The 19,506-nt window shown below is 32.1% G+C and overlaps 1 protein-coding gene across 1 annotated transcript in view; it reads left to right on the top strand.

Moving 5' to 3' along the window:
- The window catches only part of nAChRalpha7 (nicotinic Acetylcholine Receptor alpha7), a 140,922-nt gene that overhangs the window by 109,336 nt on the left and 12,080 nt on the right, over positions 1–19,506 (top strand). The window contains exons 6-8 of the mRNA XM_070635760.1: positions 12,279–12,354; positions 16,726–16,770; positions 17,592–17,741. Coding sequence (XP_070491861.1) covers positions 12,279–12,354; positions 16,726–16,770; positions 17,592–17,741 — 271 coding nt within the window. The remainder of the gene's footprint in view (positions 1–12,278; positions 12,355–16,725; positions 16,771–17,591; positions 17,742–19,506) is intronic.

Here is a 19,506-nt window from a genome sequence, read left to right as displayed (position 1 = left end):
TATTGAAAGGTAATTTATTTCCCAATGGGAAAATTCCTCACGTTTCTATCGCAAAAAAAATTTACTTATTGAAACAAAAATGTGATTTATTACATTCAATTTGATTTATCGCTGCTTGATTTTAATTCAGATTCAAACGATGCAAAAAAGATCAAGAAAACAGCACTAAATGTCACTTGACTCTAAAAGTTTTCTCCCTTGACAAAAAGCAGCAGAAGCAAAATTGTCAATAAAGCTGACAAAAAAAGAGAATTTAATCCATCGTCAAAAAAAAAAAAAATTCCAAAGCTCATTAGTCAGCGGATATTGTTAATAAATCACTCATAATTCGATAATGATTACATCAATCTTTTCCCGTCCTTAATTAATAAATTAGTCTAATCCAATTTCAAGAAATTCAGCGTCCGAAACAATTTTTTATGATGATTTCCATCTGGGGAGATTTAACAAGCACAAAAAAAGTTTTGCCTATGCTTTATTTCCTCTTATTTAATGCAGTGAGTTGTAAAGTTTTTCATTTCATTGATATTACTACCTTTACAGTTCCAATTTACTGCATAACCACATTTTGTGGTTGAAAAAATATTGAAACTTTTGAAATTCAACTGCAGACCCTCAATAGTCCATCCACTTGTCGGATACAACTGTACAAAAATTGTCAGAAAAAAATTGAAATCTTTACTTTTTAAAATCAAAATTGTGTCACATGGGGGGAACATCCTGTGCTGTACAGGGCTCCATTTAGCAGTCACATGAAGCTTGCATTCTATTTCACCTTCATATAAACTTCTCCTATACTATATCACTCGGGTATGACATTGATGGACTAAATTTTATAGTTCTTTTGGGTATTTTTCAGCATATCTCGTTAAGACATGCTGCTCAATGCATATTTGAAAAATGTCAAACAAGATAATTTTCATTTCTCTAGTTGAGTGGCAAATTTCCTCTTTTTTTTTTGCTCTCTTTTTGAGTGTTTGTTGTGTGGGAAGGAAATGAAAATGGAATAAGCTTTTCTATTCATTTTTTATGACTGAAATAGGAGTCGTGGATGACTTTGATCGTAGAGATTTCTGACTGACTGACTAAAAATGCTGTCTAGATTCTTGTGAATTTTTAAACATTTTTTATGGAGCCTTAACCAAGCCTTAACCAACAATGAGCTAGGTCTATGCTAGAAATTATAGGAATTATCGTGTGAGTCGAAATGGTTCGGTCATATGTTGTGCAAACATGGCTCAAATCCATCCCTTTGTAGGATAAAGGCAGTTATGTCATCAAAGAAGTGGTTTACATCCCACAAGAAATTGTAGATCTAGGCTTGAGTGCGGTGGTTTGACGAGCTTTCATTAGTCAAGCTTTCATTGACCATAAAAAAAAGTCCTAAATCTGAATAGTTCATTATCGAGTAGAACTCGTACCTTCATACTCTGGATTTCATTCGAATGCTCTTACCAATTGACTACCACTGAGCTATCGAAAGGAATTCGACGATGCGACAAAGTGGCATATATAAATTGTTATTATGATTTTCTCAATCCTTTTTACTTCAGCATTTCCATTAATATACAGTTGACAGGTTGTTACAATAACCAATCACTGGAATCTCAATTTCGGATTTTTGTTCATTAGGGGAATTCATAAAAATTTGAATAGTCAAGTTTGGAAGTGTCACGACACAATTTTGTTATATCCATAGCAATATTGATACTCTTTGCAACAAAGACATCAATAACTTGATATGATCGACTATAAAACAAGCAAAGAAATATCCGAATGCCTTTAAAAATCTCAAAACACTGCGCCTGATACATGACAAATGTCATTTCCTATAGTATAACAGCATCAAACACTTAATACCTTATCGACATTTAACTACTAAGTTATAGCATCAAGCTGTTTCATGCAGCGACGTGCTTCACAATCAATCACATTAAACGATGTCCTTTTCTACTTGTTTATGCTTATTTCCCATCTCACTATTCGCTTAAAGTCCTTAAAAGCATCACTTGAAAAATAAAAACAGAAAAGTTTTGAGTGAGACAAAAGACAAAAGACATGAACGAAAACAAATTGCAGCATTTATTTTATTTCAATGGGATTTTTTATGTCTACATATCTGCAAGATTATTGTCAAATTAAGGCCTTTTTTCTGGCATGAAGGATAGAAAAAAAGCTTTAAAATAAGAAAATCGCTTTCTAAATGTTATAAATGATTGTCATTCAACACATACCACTTGAGACTTTATATCCAATGCCACATGTTTATTTTAATTTCGATCTTTTGCTGCATAAAATTATTCTCAATTTTCTTAATGCAGATTGCAACTCTCTTAATTGTGATAAATGGTGTTTGATGTTGTTACAGTGCAATTTATCACATTTTCATCTCGATTCCGTTTTTTTTTTTGCTGCTTCTAAAATGCACAATTGTTTCCGTCCTCAACTTAACAAAAAGAACTGCTGCATTCAAATTGTCTTGCGTTCTCCTCAATGATATAACTTATCTCAATACTTACGCGACCTTTTTTTTCTCATGTCATGAAATGTTTCATCCCCACATATTCATTGCAGAATGTATGCAATTTATTTAAATTTTAAAAACTTTTTTTTTGTGCTGCGCGCCTTATGCTGTACTTTTTTTTGTGTGCTCTTTTCTTATCCCCTTCAGTGTATCATTTTTCATCGTGAAATGCTTTTTAGCACAAGGAGAGTACGTGAAAAGTGAATTGTGGTACAGCACCCATAGACACATATAAGAATTGTAGCAACGACAATGTTTGCATCTACATATCTTAAAAAAAGTATCTTGTGGGTGGGGTGCAAATGATGGAAACTTTTTTAAGCTACAATGCATGGTTAAATAATATCATGTGCAAGTAAAAGTATTTCTAGCAAGTTAAGCTTGTATGAAATACGAGAGAGCAATGTGTACGTTTTGGTGATTTAGAAAATTTGACAGAGATAGTGGATTAAAGAGACAGCACATGTAAAGAAAATATTAATATCGCATTTCAAATTCTCGTAGTTTATGGATGAAGAACTTTATTATTTAAGCAACTTGCTGTATTTTCTGTAAATTTAATTTAAAGTATTGAGCAACTGAAAAGTAGCTGCACGAGAAACATGATCTGGATTGATATCAGTCTAGCATTAGAATCTTAGGAACTAAAAGTTTCTTCTGTTATGTAAATTTGACCTGGAGTTCAATCTCAAGTTAATTAACTCAAACAAAGCTTGAGTGGAACAGACTGCAATTACTCGACTCTTTATCTGGTTATATACTTTATATTTTTGAAGCTTACCATGGAACATCATGCTTATAACTTGAAATCTTGAGTAACACATCATGACGATGATATTGTAAAAGCATTCATTTACGACTTCGTGACGACTGTCATACGACTAAGTCATCGTCATGATGTGTTGCTCGAAGAACGATTGTTGCATCCGCTCTGAGGGAAAGGGAGAGAAAGCGCTGTGTAGCATAATGTAGCTAATAGTCTTATACTAGCTACTCACGATCGACTGACATCAGCCTGTTTCTCTCGAGTGAGATTTTTAGCGCTTTTATCATTTAGATCCTGTCTGACTGAACCTTTTGTTGGTACTTTGAAGAGACTTGGATATATTTGATTTTGTAACTAAGGAAAAGACTAGAAGTCTTTTAGATCTTGCTTTTATAAGTCGGAAAAGTGAGTTGATTCCTAATGTATCTTGGTTTTAGGTCGGGAAGATGACTTGAATCCTATTGGATATTAGTTTTTAGATTGAGTAACTAAGATCCAATTAAAAATTTGATTTCATCACATAGATATTTGAGTGCTAAATTCCAAGTTAATTCGTTATAACTATTCAGTTGCAACTTGCAGGCTAATGCTTAATTCTAGCTCCTAAACCTCCCCGGATACAAGCAATTTCTTTAATCTTTAATTATAGTCTTTCTATCCCCCCATCAGACAATGACCATGCTCTGAACAAAACATCATTATAAAGATTGAATTAAAGTCCAATTCAATACATCTTAACTTAAATCCAGAATGTCAATGCTCATCATCTTCATCATACAAATATTGACCTTTCCTACTTGTTCTTCTGTTGTATCTCTTTAGCGAGTATAACTTTTGACATTTAATGTGAATAAGAAACGTACAATGTACATTTTTTTTTTTAAAGAGGAACGAGAAGTTTCACAAAATTTTCCATCCTTCTCGATCGAGAGGAAGGAAAAAAGTTTGTCTTTATGCAAATTCACGTACACATGTATACACAAGACATTGTGAACAGAAAGTTTCAAATTTTTTATCGGATAAAATCCAAAAGTCTGTTGTAGAACCAAACTATCTAATATTATTATTTATAAATGATGTCACATCATCTTGTTAATCTATTTTGCATGTTATTGCCTTATTGCATCCACAAAGTTTCATTTTTGTGAATTTTCATTCTCCAAAAACCCAAAATTTAAAGTTTTAAAACTCAGTCAGATGGAAACCCCTTCGTATGGTGTATAAATTTGAACGAGAACATTTTGTGGTTTAAATAATTGAAATTCAATGATTTGCCGACAGATGAGATGTTTTAGGGGAAACTTTTCTGTTGTTTAAATTGCTCAATTAAGCATGAAGCTGTTATGATTGAAACTACATTTGTTTATCGAATCAAATTCCAAAATGATTAATTTAATTCTTTGGATTTGTGAACTTTATCAATGACTAGAAGAAGTCAATGAACAGATAAGTTGATGAGATTTCTCTTGATGATTTTGATTCAAAAATTTTTGGATTGCAAATTGAATTTAATTTGAATTGGATTTTCTCAAAAGGATTAGGAGTGTGGCAAGATATTATACTTAATAGAAATAGTTCAAATTGAATACAAATTCAAAGAGCAAAAAAATGGAAATAATACCATCACGAACACATTTATTGACACCCAATCCACTTAGCGGTTGCATGAGATCCAAATAGAGCAAGACCGCGTTTTTTATGGAAAAATTCTTTAATTTGTCAAAAAAAATCACAGCTTCCCACCTTAAATGTTTGCGATCCATACGCCTGATACTACTGCCGTTATCTTCATCTATGAATCTCCTTTTCATGGAAAGGGACAGTAATGCACTTGTAATCCGACACTAACATTGATAGAGCCAGAATTGCACTTGGAATCGGGAATTGGCAAAATTGGTAGCCAGCGATAGAGCTAGTTTTAGGCGACATCTAGTGAAGGCCATTGATCATTATTGATCTGTACGGCCAGCAGTAAGTAAGTAAGTAAGTAAGTAAGAATCTCCCACCAGGAACGAAATCAGAAATATTTAAGGAAGCAGGCTCAATTTTTTCAACTCAAAGGATTTTCAGGATTTTAACTACATTTATTATATACTTAAGTTTTCTTTAACTCTATGAAAATCATGCAGAGCCTCTAAAAGCCCGCCACCCTAGCAACGCATCTGTTTGACTAAGCTCTTTGCTGTCTCCTTAATAAGCCCCTTCAATAATCAAATTAAATAAACTTTTTTCAAAATAAATCGAATTTTCATCCATCAATTGATTCTCATTTCAATTTTCAACAATCCATTAAATTATTTTTTTTCTCAAACGATACAGAAAATTCACTTTAACATAATTTATTTGTCCAATAACAACAACGAGAGAAAAAAAATATTAAACACAGATGGAAAATATCCATTACTAAAATAAATTCATTCATTTTTAACAGACTTTGATTAATGAGCATAATAAATTTATAGCATAAGCATAAAATTTATTCATATTGAAATAAATATTTATATAATTTGTTGTATTCTTTGTGGTTCAATGCACAAATATGGATCCTATCAATGGACTTTATTTTGATAAGCTATTAATGAATTTGCATTTAATTTAGACAATAATTAGATATGGAAGTACTTAAACATACATGAAAATTGACTAATTTGAACAGCATATTCAGTTGTTGTTTCATTTAATCCACAAATTTGCTTAATTAAGAGGTAATTAATTTATTTACGTGAAAATATTGACAATGTTCTGTGAACAGTGTTTAGATCATATCAATATATCATAACTGACTATGATAAGGTGTAGTAAAATTAGGATGAAATTAACATGGATGGAATTTTGGCATCTTATAGGCCTTTTTCACGACTTGATAGAATATATTAGAATACTATCTCAATGATTCGAATAGCTTAAATTGGTCAAATCGATCTGGTTCCGGATTGTTGATCGACTAATCGAGTTGTGCTACTCGGGTTGCTAGTTGCAGAAAATTTCTTTGCCATTCCGTAGTTAACCGTAAAAAACAACCAAATATAGTCGTTATAGCACCGTCAGGACACCTCTTGTTCTTCTTAGCGGACCTTTAGAGATAACAAAGTGTTACTCAGGTTGTTTTGTATAGTCTAGGACTAGTCTGTTGTCTGGAAGTTTAAATTCTAGCAATTTTTCACATTTTTGAAGATCTATTTATCGTATTGCAAACTGTACCAATTGATAAATCATTTTTCCTTATTTTTTGGTGATCTCAACTGAATTTCATAGGATTCAAACCAACACTATCATAGTATACACCCAAAAACACCTCATCCGAAGATCCTTAAATCAACCCCAAAACACAATCCCCCAAACCTAAACTTACAAAATTTGATCTTAATTGTAATTTATTATCTTAATGTCATTGCAATACAGTGACGCATTAACCCACTTTCTGTATCCTTAAATTCCATCAAAAGCACATTGTGCACTATAACAATTAGAATATATTATAGCTTCCAAGCTGCCTTTAGTTTTCAAAAAAAAAAAAAAAAATTTGTTTCATTAGTTTTAAGCAATTTAACTTCTTAACAATTACAACTGCTGTTGGATCTTTTTACTTTGTTAAAAAACTTTTGAAAAAAGTTTTTATATTAAGTGATATGAAGAAACACGTTCGATTTTTCAAAAGTTTTCTCATTCCCATTCATTTACTTTACATCAATTGATTGCAGTTTAGTGTAGATTCAGTAAAAAAGTTGAAAATTTACTTTTATATTCGTTAAGGGATTAATGTTTAAACAAATCAAGACTTTTGTGCAGTTTATTGAGTGAATTCAAAATTGTATTTATGTAGCTTTGTTGAGGAATCTTTTAGTCAATTAAGGATTGAAGGTTTGATTTCAACTCCAACAAAAAATGAGACGAAACGTATATTTCGCCGAAAAAATGGGTCGAGGTTATGTGTCACGGTGGTGTCAAGACAACTTAGCATCTTAACGTTGATATAGTGACGTAGCCGTGCTGGAGAGCACACGGTATGCTATTCGGACAAGCTTTACAATGCTGTCTAAACTATCATTCTGTATGAAGATCTCTGATGTTCTAACTATATTCACTAAAGTCACACAATCCATGAGTCCTTCCAGACAGCCGTGAATCTTTACTTAGGCCAGATTTCACCGAACGAATCAAGCCCCATGCTAGAATCTTTCAAATCTTTCACTGACATGATCATTTCTTACTTGCATCTAAATTTTTTAAAAATAAACGAACAATAAAAGATGAAAATCTCAGCAAAATAAGATGAAGCATTTAAAATTCATCAATGATTGAGAAAAGAACTTGAAATTCTTTAATGATGCATGAAACTAAATTTTCTGCAATCAATGCAGAATGTAAATTGAAAAGTTTTCTTCTTTTCTATTTTCAAATAAGAAGTTTTTTTCAGAACAAAAAGAGAAATCCAATCAAATATAAAGCGAAAATCAGTTTTTAAGCACACAATTGATTCGGATAGATTTCTCATTGACTTATAAAGATTTGAACAGATATTAACCTTAGAAGTTCCATTCATCGACTGCATTTTCAAAGCTGTAAAAATACTTTTTTTGTAGCTGTTATCTGGATAATAAAAGATGCAGCATTTCATTGAAATAGAAGCGATTACAATACTTTTTTATTATCCAGACATGATCTCCGAAAAAAAAAGCTCGTTGGACATGAGGTTAATGAGATGAATTTTTCCATTATTTTAATCACTTTATGTTTGTAAACAATTTGTTTTCAGCATGATAAATGACAGAATGCTGAAAAAACAATGTGCTTTATATGGCTTCGTGTTGCAAAAATTTTTTGTAGCATGCAATTAAGTTAAAAGGTTTGATGACGTGGAAATGTTGTGAAAATGTCAGATAATGATTTCGGTACTTTTCAATGGCGTTGGTTTAATTATTAAAGATTCATTACACTTTAAAATTAATTGATTGATGTCGTCAATACTACGTCGTGTAGCTTGCAGCTTTTGTATTGGGGATAGAATCTGATTTGGAGTTAGCCCATAAGGATTTTGTTATTTCTGACTAAACTGAGTCAATTGTTGTAAAAATTGCACAATTCTGTCCAAATTTTGACATTTTCCTTGGTGTTGTCCCCACGACAGCCAAGCAAGCAGAACGTTAAGAACCAAACGGACGACATTCTAATTAAATTGTCAGATTAGATGCCGTGTGGTCAACATTAAAATTGGCACAGATCTAGTAAATATCTCTCAATTTCATAAATCCTTCAAACTTCAAATTAAATTTATAATTCCTAAAAACTTTCAATTTAATTTTAATCCAATTTATAAAATCGATATGGTAAATTTCTAATAATAATCCAAATTGACATAACAAGTCCAAAGTTATTCATAGTAAAACTTTTAGTGCCAGACAAAATTACAAAGAATTTTAAAATATAAAGAAAATTCATTTCTCATAAGAAAAGCTCATAAAAAGTTTTTGACTCTTTCAACTAACTTCTTATCTTTGTATTACAAATATTCTAGGAAAATAAGATGAAGAAAATCATGAAATCAAATTGTAAAAACATAAAAAACAGAAGAATTAAATTAATGATGCATAAGACGCGTGCAAATTGTTTGTGAAAACATAATTCTTTCATTTTCGTAATTTCTTCTCCTTTTTATGGATCTTTCAAAAATATTTATGAATATTCATTTGGAGGATAAGGAGGGAGGGTTATTCAGGAGCGATGACCAGCTTATAAAAGAAGAGTTAAGGCTCCTGATATCTTGAATTTGTTTATTCTTCGAAAGTACCCTGAGCATATATCGATCTCGACTCAAAACTATTAATTTAAGCTTCCCAGAACGATTTAAATGGAAAAAGCTTCTATACGGCTCCATCCAGGTTGCTTTCATTACCACAAAATAATCGCCAGCGACTATTTCGCTTTGATGGATCATTTTCCATTTGTGTCGATCAAGTTCCAATATTTCAACTCCGGCGAATTATCAACAAATGAAGCCCAGGTCTAATTGGCAGCCGCATGAATGCCATATTTGGCAGCTCTAAGGCAGACCCTTCTTCATCTGTGTTGCCCTGAGTTAAGGGTTACAGAACATCCAAACGATCCCTCATAACATTAAGAATAATATTTTTATTTCTTTTAAAATGGAATTTATGAAAAGGAAATGAGTGAAGCCAATGATTTTTTAAAAATGCGCTAAAAATAAGAAGAAATATGAAAGAATTATAAATAACACTTTATGCTAAAACTTTATCAAACAGCAGCGCAATGTTTACGACAAGGATGAAAAAATGTGTGCATGGAATAAGAAGAAATAATTTAAGCATTGTATATGCCACTTTTGTTAAACAAAATTTTCCTTTCTTCTTTTCATCTGGCGGAAAAAAAATCATTTTTTGGCACTCTCAACACAAAAAAGTCTCTCCACGTCTTCATCCTCCTCTATTCATCCTGCAAAGAAAACTTTTTCTTGACTTATTTTTCACTCATGCTACTTTCATATGCTTCAATTTTTATTTTTTTAGCTTCTCATAATTCCCACCAACAAATTGCCTTTAAAATGAAATTGAATGCTTATTCAGCTGCAAATGTAGTTAAACTTTTTTTCATTGTTCTGCTTGAATGAATTTTAGACTTGAAAGTGTCTTGAATAATTGATCATTAATATGTATGTGGGGTACTTTTATATTCAAAATTCGTTTTTGGGTGAGGAAAATTAGTTTTTGAACTTTTAAATGGCTTTATAGGAAGTAAATGTTGATCACGTCATAAATTTTGTGAATATTTAACCCGAAAAGTAAGGTTTATTAACTTCAAAGTAAGGTTTCTTGATCTTGGCCATGAAAAATTTTGGAATGGGACTCTTTTAATAGCCTATCAATTACATAGCATTGGAAATGAAGTAGTGAGATGGAAAAACAGATCAGTGGCAGAAGTATGCGACTGAAAAACGTAGAACGTTGGTTTCGAGTCCCCCTACTCCGTATCCATTATTCGAAATCATACTTTTTCCTTTAGATCAAAAATAAATCTCGAAACCAAGACCGGGGAGTCTCGAAGTCGGTGTCGACAGACACAAATAAGAGGCTTCAGTTAGTAACTAGATAGATTCCACACAGAGGAACACTTGATATAGTTTAAAAAACACTGGTTCTAACATATTAGCAAGTCTTTGTCAAGTTGTTAGACAACAAGACCCGGATATAAGCAATACTCTTTTTTGTGAGTAAGTAGAATCGATTCCCTTTAGAGACCTATCTATTTCACTATATTCTACAGTTGAATTCTTATATTAAAAGCTCTTATGCGCCCCGATTCATTTACTCTGAAGTTTAACTGCATTGACATCAATAAATATCAGCACAAAAGAATGAATAATTGTTTCATCCAATTTCATACTAAATTGAACAATTACTTATATAAAAGATGCAAAAATGGCTCACAAACAGAAATCAATATAGCAATAAATGAATCTCCAAATAAATCAAAAAGAAGCTTTGTTACATGAATTGCATACTTCTTCTTTACATTGTATTGTAAAATTCATAAATACCAAATTCAATTTTATCAATGATCTCTTTTATTGCTACAAGCAAGCATCATCATCTCAGCAGAACGAACCAATTCAATTCAATAAACTAAAAACCAATTTGCAATATTTTTGTCATTTTCATTAAAAGAATTTTTTTCAATTCCATTGATGCATTTCAATTTTACATTGAGCATTAAATTCATTCTAAAGACAGTCTTTTGTCGATTTTCCAGTATCTAGTCCTTGCTCCAGTTTGCACTGTAAAATGGCTTCATGTAAAGCCAAGAATATTAAAAAAAATGAGCATGAACAATGAAACAACAATAATAAATGATGAAAGATTTTTCTTATTGCACACAATGCAAGGACGGAGGGGAATAATGAAGCAAGTATGGAAAATGATGTGGGTTTTTGGTGGTTGTTAATTGTAAGATCGCTGAAAAATTTGATGGAATAAATTTAAATTAACTGCGAAAAGGGCAGTTTACTTAATATGTTTGTGTTTTTCGGGTTCTGGGGTTCGTTCAAACCAAAGGAGGAGCAAGAGGAAAGGGATAAGTTGAATTCTTATTTGTATAGAACTGACCAATTTCAAAAATGATAGAAATCAGGGATTTTTGTAAGGAAAAACCCTAGCAATATGAACCAAATTACCACAAGTCGGTTAATCAATCCAGCACCAGACCCGCGTGACTCTTGCATGGTGCTAGATTTTAACCGAATCAAAGTCATAGCCACGGCATTTTGGAGTCGAATTTTTGATCAATTAAATGTTTTGTGGCAATTTAGGGACACCAACTACGAACCGTCATGATACGTCAGGACACTTTCAAGTCATTTTGACATTTTGACATTTTGCCATAAAAAGTAACGCAGCGAAGCCCTAGCGACTATACCACTCGAGATCCTAAACTATTAAACCTTCAAATAAAACATAAAAATGCTACAGAGAGTCTGAAAATTTTAGGGTTCGACCAAGAATCTGGAGTGCAGATGTGCAGGCTAGCAGTTTTGGACAATAACTTACAATTCATTCAAGACTGCATGTTTGTGTTTTTTTATCTGCAGGCCATCAACTTAAGACGAACACTATCAACTTCTTTAAAACTGGAAAATGTGAATACTTCTACTTGACTTCTACTCAGTAATTTATCCAAAAATGCAAGTCAATAAATTCATTTTAAGTAAAAAAACATGCTAAATAGCGAATATAAAGCAACTATCCAGCACAGAAATAACTTAAAGCAATGAGAGACGAAATAATTTAATAATATTTTTTAATGAAACTGTTTCTTCCATTAACCAGGCAATGTACACAACAAGAAGCAAAGTTTCTTGTGTACATAGTAAATGAAATAAAAAAAAGGGAAACAAACGGTCCGAGTAATTTAATAATGCTTTGCTAAGCTACAAAACACAATAATTAATCGTCATTTCTTTTCATTTTTCATTTGCAGCTTGACGTTCAACTACAGGATGAAGCTGGTGGTGATATTAGCAGTTTTATAACAAATGGAGAATGGGAACTTTTGGGTAAAAAAACATATTTTCGTACTTTTATGTACCCCTTTGCCTACCGTACTTCTCAAAGTTGGTCACTTCTCTTCTGAATAACAAAAGAGAAGGCTGAGAAAAAAAAAATGTTTCTTTATTGCTCCGAGAATATCAAAAAAAAATATATTACATGATGTCCCATTACGACCTTTTATTCTCCATAAAATTGTATATAAAACCCTATATATCGCTCGTGAATTTGTATTGTATTGTGCATGTTGTGAGTGATAAATAGCAACGAACAGCAACAACAACAACAACAACAACAATAGCAACAAAATATTATTTATTTTTGTGAGATGTTCTTCTTGATGCTCGTCAATAACCTTTTTTTTTTGTTCTACGTCATCATCCTCATGAAGTCATCATGAATCGATTTTTCTCTGTGCCTCTCTTAACCGCATTCAGGAGTGGATTTCTGTGTTAATAATAATTATTTTTCGGAATGATACCAAGAATTAATTAATTGACAATGGCTAATTAATGAATCGACTGAATCAACATGATTATTTTTCAATATTTTAAAAGGTCTGGAATTTGATACGAAAAAAGTATCGCAAATATTTAATTAACAAAGCGATTATCATATTAATTGGATTTTTTTGTACTGAAAAGACACAAAAAGGCGGCAAGTGATGAAAAAATTAATATTTCAGGTCGATTATTAATTCATCACATGGCATTTTTATGAATATTAATTTATTAATTATTCCAAAAAAAAAGGATTTCCATTTTTCTACGAAATTAAGTTCCGGCTGATGCAGCTGTTAATCCCTTTGAACATTGACAATTATTTCTGTCTAGTCCAGTGGTGTGGCTACCTTCACGGGACATCTTGATTGTTAGCTTTGACCGAAACTGGGCACGATAGCGACCCACAGATTACACATCACTGGTCTGCCCGACTTCCTGTTCCATTTTACATCTCACAATAAAATTTGCCATCCAAGCACCAAACCAGACAATTAAAAGAAATCACAAAAGCAACCACTCATTTTGAACTTTGCACTGCTATAAATAATCCATTTTTGCCATAAACTTCCTGAACTGTTGACATTGCGGTTGTAAAATAAATTTGACACAAAATTTTCAAGTTCTGTAGATTTATTGGCCTTCCGGCATTCTCACTTGTCTTAAAAGCGTCAAATCAACATCAACATTTTCATTCTCGTACATAAAGCTTTCAAGATCTGCTTACGACATTCACTATTATCAAGCAAGTACGACAAAGTGCAATGCGTTTTGACAGGCAATTAACCAAAACCACAAGACCAACTGTCTACATTTAATTTGTGGGAAAATTCATCAAAATTTAATGTGTTTAGTAGACATGATTGGGGATTGCAAAATGTATGTTTTTATAGGCATTTAAAGTGGGACTTTTGCATGATGCTTTTTATGGACACATATTTTTATTTATGACAGAATCAAGTGCAGAGAATCTAAAGCTTTAAGATTTAATTGCAGCATTATTAAAAATTGTACAGTCTGAGTGTACAAATATAAAAGGGTCCTGAACGACTAAAGTCGGTCAAATGATCGAGGATAAGGGAACCGGCCAATGTGATTCTGGCTAAGTATTGGATTTAAAACAAATTTGGCACAAATTTAGAGTCACATAAACCTGTGGATGGATTAATGATCGATTAACCTATTTGTGCTGATCGGGGCTACTCCAAGTTCTAGCTCAATTTAGAATCCGCAGTACTGACAATTTCACGTCAATTTCTAGGGCTTGTCCGAAAATTCTTTCTTGATTCCTAATAAAATCAGAGCTCGAAGTCATATTTTCTATGAAGCCTAGTTGATATGATCCAATATTTTCACAAACAAATCCCAAACAGCACAATGAAGACGGTAGTAAGCTTTCCGTCCCTTCTCGATTTTGTCTTGTGTCCTATTAATCAGGCGGAACCGGGAAATTGTGAAAGCCTAGTCGTTAGAACAAGACTTGGAAACTGTTTTAGACCAAGGTATACGGTAAAATATGAAATTTGCAAAATTGTTCAAATAAAGAAAAATGCAAAAATCCCCAAGTTCTAGAACGTGGTGACCATCCATCTTCCGATTCCCATTATGCAATCCCCAATCATGACAAATCACTAGCATAATTAGTAGCTTAAATTGGTATTTAAATTCTAAAATATATTCATTTCCACAAAATAATAATCAAAGCTATTACACATCTTACATAATCACACATGAAAATGAAAATAATCCCCTCCAGACCAAAACATACTCGAAAACAAAAAAATAATATTTATGGTAGTTCATCATGATACCATAATAATTAAATGTTATAAAAAGGCAACTACAGGAAGCATCCACAACAATAAAATAAGATTATAAAATGAAAAGTCCAAAACATTCACTATACAATACAACCACACATAACCAGTATAATAAAAAAATATAATACTCAACTTAACTTTCAACAATAACTTACAACACATCCAGAATGTGCAAAAAAAAAAATATAAATAAATAAATAAAAAAATATAAAATGAAAACAATTGAGGAAGACATGTACACAAACACAAAAGGTTGTAGGTGGATATAGATGGTAGTTTTGAAAATATCAGAAACGCCAAGTAACAACACATAAAAGTTGCAAAAAAAATGGCTTTTAATGTTACATCCAAAAATATTTATGATTATATAAATGTAATGAATGAGCTTGCTCGCTCTTTTTTTTATTTATTGTATTAGTTCCATTCAATTCAAGCATTTATCTCTCGTTTTTTTTATTGTGTGTATCATATGTGATATTAAATTGGAATGTGATATCATCAATGAACCTGAAGTTAAAATATCTGCTCCCAATTTAACAATGATAGAGAAAGAAAATTGTTAAGTGCAATGATGTAGACATTCAATTAAATTGAAAGGCAATATAATGATTATCGAATGTGCTGTGAACTCTTTTTTGTCAGATTCTGTAGATGGTTTTCTGGACACAATGAGGATATTATAGTAGAATCTTGATAATATTGGACTTCTCCCTTAGAGTTATAATAAGTATACTAAATTTGAACCAGATTTATCTGTGTTAAGTGCTAATGAAGTGTAGGGAGGTCTTCTGGTCTAGATATCCTCGACTAAGCTTACTTTAGGGCATTTACAGAGTGGATTATGGTCAAACCCCTGCTTCTTTGTGGATTTGTTCTGGACAAAACTCAATTTAATAAATGTTTGACATGATATTCCTAAACACCCCTCTGAAAAACTTCTTACTTCATACAGGTGACTAATGTTCTTTACTAAATTGGACTCACAAACTTCTTATTAGATTCAATGATAACATTTTGACTTGTGCCCTAACAAAGAAGAATGCTTCGATGGCTATACGGATCAATTAAGACCCATGGCGTCGCTAAGATGACGCCTACTTCTGATCACCATCTGCCGATATCTAATATTATGTGCAATACTGACTTTATTGACAGCTTTTTCAAAACCTTTGAATTTCAAATGCATTTTCATCTTATATGACTAATTCACTACTACCTACTTGAGTTGGTTAATTTTCATTAGTATCCAAAGACAGATACATCACACCTCCAAACGGAACTGACGGCACCAAATAGATCCCAACTTGTAATCAACATCTACAAAATAATCTGACGGAATCTGACAAAAATCTTCACAAGGATTAATCCCCCAGATGAGCACAAAAAATGTGCAAAGATAGTTATCAAGGCCAACAGGAGCAGCAATCCTTAACTTGTGTGTTATTAATTCTTTATTATTTCGTAGATAGCAAATTAGGAAACAACTATGCGAGAAAAGAAGCTACGAGCAACATCGTCTTTAGTTGTAATAAGAAGAAATAAACTTATTTATGTTTATTGTTAGTACTTTGATAGTTTTAATGACTTTCTATTTCCTTTCTCGCATAGTTCCCACAAACACATGGCATTGCCTAATACTTTTTTTTTTTGAGAATTGCTTTCACAATAATCCATTAATTTTCCTCATCACTTTCACTCAGATCTGCTTGTTACTCACGAGCTTAACAAGTTACATGAAAAACAAATAAAAAGTTAACTTACAGACATTCTTTTTTTGTGAGCTTTTGCTATAAAGTCTTCATTAATAGCACACATTTATAATACTAAATTCTTTACTTTATGATACACATACATCTCCGATACACATTCGTTACACGTCAACATAATTTATATTGAGCGATATATTGCTCAATTATAGGAATATTTTGATGGAAATGAATAATGTGCAACTATCAAATATTGAATTTATCTTAATATCTTTTCTTTTATACTTCTTTTGTTTTTCAATTTCATATTTCATATGAATTATTGCACTGAATATAATTGAATATAATAACAGGCGTCCCGGGTACACGTAACGAAATTTATTATAACTGTTGTCCAGGTAAGTTAAGTATCAAATGATTTGAATTTTTGGATTTTTTGAGTTTCCTTTTTGAGGTGGGTCAAGTGTTTTAAATTGTTGCATAAGCTTTGCTTTTGTTTTAATTTATTTTCAATAATTGACCCGGTTTTTAATTTGTCAAAAGTTTTTATGCAAATTTTTGGCTGCAATTTTACATTTGGAGTTTTGGAAAAGTTTTGTCAAGTTACATTTAACAGTAATTAAGCATCAGAGATGCAAAAGCTTTTTCAGAAGGGTCGAGGTGTAGAAATACATGGAAACATCTAACCACAGACCAGAGCTACGCCAACATGGACTTTAATTTGACTAGTTGTATGTTCAGTCCATTTAATTCAGAGCTCAAAGTTGATACAGATTTAGCACTCAAAAGTCAACTTGAGTCGAGTTGACCCTATATCCCGTGCAACGCAATTGAAGAAAGGTCTACCATGTGGCTCTTAAGACATCGCTATGGGAACTAATATGGAGACAAAATGGAACTTTATCGAAGAATCGATTCCACGCTCCCTAAATTTCATTAATCGATTAGTCAAATGGAATGGTCTGGTTTATGTCATAAAGTCTTAAATTGTCAACATTTATGATTTCTAAGTTCACTGACTTTCGAATCATTAAATTTAAAATCATGAAATGAAAAGCTATCATTAAAAATGACTCCCTTGATAATTTTAGGCATCCATAAAATTCAAAACAAAATTGACAGAACAAACTTGACAAAATTCTTTCAATAACATCCATTAACTACTCAAAACTTTCACTAATTAACATTCTTCTTCATATTTTCTTCATATCCCCAACAGAGCCTTATATTGACATAACATTTGCAATATTAATTCGTCGTAAAACATTATACTATTTCTTCAATTTGATTGTGCCGTGTGTCTTAATCGCATCGATGGCATTGTTGGGCTTCACCCTGCCGCCTGATTCCGGTGAAAAATTATCTTTAGGTGAGTATAAGACAATAGATTATCATGAGAATGCAGAAAAAAATGAGAAACTTTTATTCACGCTATAATGAGAGATGAGCAGCTTGTATAAAGAATCATGATAGTAGCAGACTATGCATAGTCATAGTCATAGCTATGAGTCAACAGATTAATGACTTTATATCTTAACGAGAAATTTCCTTTTGTTAACCTCACAAGAGCTCATAATGCGATGACTTTATTATGAAAAATGAAAATGCATACTTGCTTGCAACACAGAACAACCGGAATGAGAATTGTCATATCTATGCGATATGAATTCACCTTCTGTTTGTAGCTGGAGAAGCAGCACACAGAAAAAATTACTGTTTATCTTTCTTCTTCTATTGTTCCAACTTATTACGCTTAAAGTTATAAAATATTCATCTCAATGATATCAAAATTAATGTATTCCAACATTCTTGATGCTCGTTCTGCTCACCCAAGCTCCACAACACAGAAAAAAATGTAAAAATTTGTTTATTTGAAAAATTTATGAAGAAAAATTTTTCATGTTATTTTATTCACACAGGTAGTTAGGAATGTGATATGATAAAATTTGACGTAAAGTAATTGGTTGGAAAACAGCATGTGATGCACAAAAAAAAATATTTTTATGATGTACAGCAGTTAATTGAAATTTTATGACAGAAACCGACAATGGTTTGTTTTTGCTATTCATGAATTTTTGATGGAGATGAAAAACATTTAACTGCAGAAAATTAATTAAGTGCTTAATTCAGTTTATAGAGGCTTGGATTTTTTTATGTTTTCTGCTTCAAAATACTGAGGTTGGTAATGAAATTTTCTGGATTGTTGTGAGGTAATTTTAATAATTGGTAAGGCTTTGTCGTGCGATCATTGTTATTGATGATTCTAAAGTGATTCGGGTATATGGTGACTTGATACTGCATATCCAGACAGACTTAATTGATAAAGTCTAGCGAACTTTTTCTGAAATCACTAACTATGCAGGGCATAATACAAGATTCTAATATTTGAAGCTATATTTAGATCCTTGTGCCATACCGACAATACTCTATGAGAGATCAGCTTTAGATGATAATCGAACCCATGTGCTCACGAAAGAACGGATTAGATCGGTATCTTGCTTAACAACTAGACCACAGAAGCCATACACTTGCATTTGCAAATTTATCTACGTATGTCTCGATATCACAAATACAATTTCTGTTACATCTTCAGTTTAGCATCCATTAAGTGGAGCCTTTTCCATTTGTGTTGCTCGGAATTGATTTAGACATAAATTATTATTCTTAGTTCATTGACCTAAGAATTCTGTTTCCCTCAAAATTCATAAAAAATTAAGGAACAATGCTTGAGCAACAATAAACCGCGACAAATCGTTTTTTGAGCCGTAATAATGAGTTGGACCGTCACAGTGCCGTCAGAGCAACTTCGCGTCTTGCCGTCAATACGACGACATAGTGGAGCCCTAGCGAACTCGATGTGCTGCTCGCTCAATCTAGAGAAATTCCTTCGTGCACCATGAATATTCCTTCTTAATATTCTAAATGCTTAAAAAACTACTCCTTCATCACATTAAAGACACAATCGAACAATGCGTGCTAAAGCACAATAGCTCTTTTTCTCCGATTATCATTCACACCGTAAATAGAAGCTCTGAATTCCTCAAGTTTTATTAACTTTCTCACGAAAAGCTTATTACAATTTTCTAGCACATCCACATTTATCATCAACATTTCATTACAATGAAGTCTCATCA

The sequence above is a fragment of the Chironomus tepperi genome, unplaced genomic scaffold, assembly GCF_022539635.2.
Source record: "Chironomus tepperi strain 1889 unplaced genomic scaffold, CSIRO-AGI_Ctep_v1 contig_93, whole genome shotgun sequence".
In the NCBI taxonomy this organism is placed as follows: Eukaryota; Metazoa; Arthropoda; class Insecta; order Diptera; family Chironomidae; genus Chironomus; species Chironomus tepperi.
Note: the sequence above shows the minus strand (reverse complement) of the source record. Positions and strands in the feature narration are given on the sequence as shown.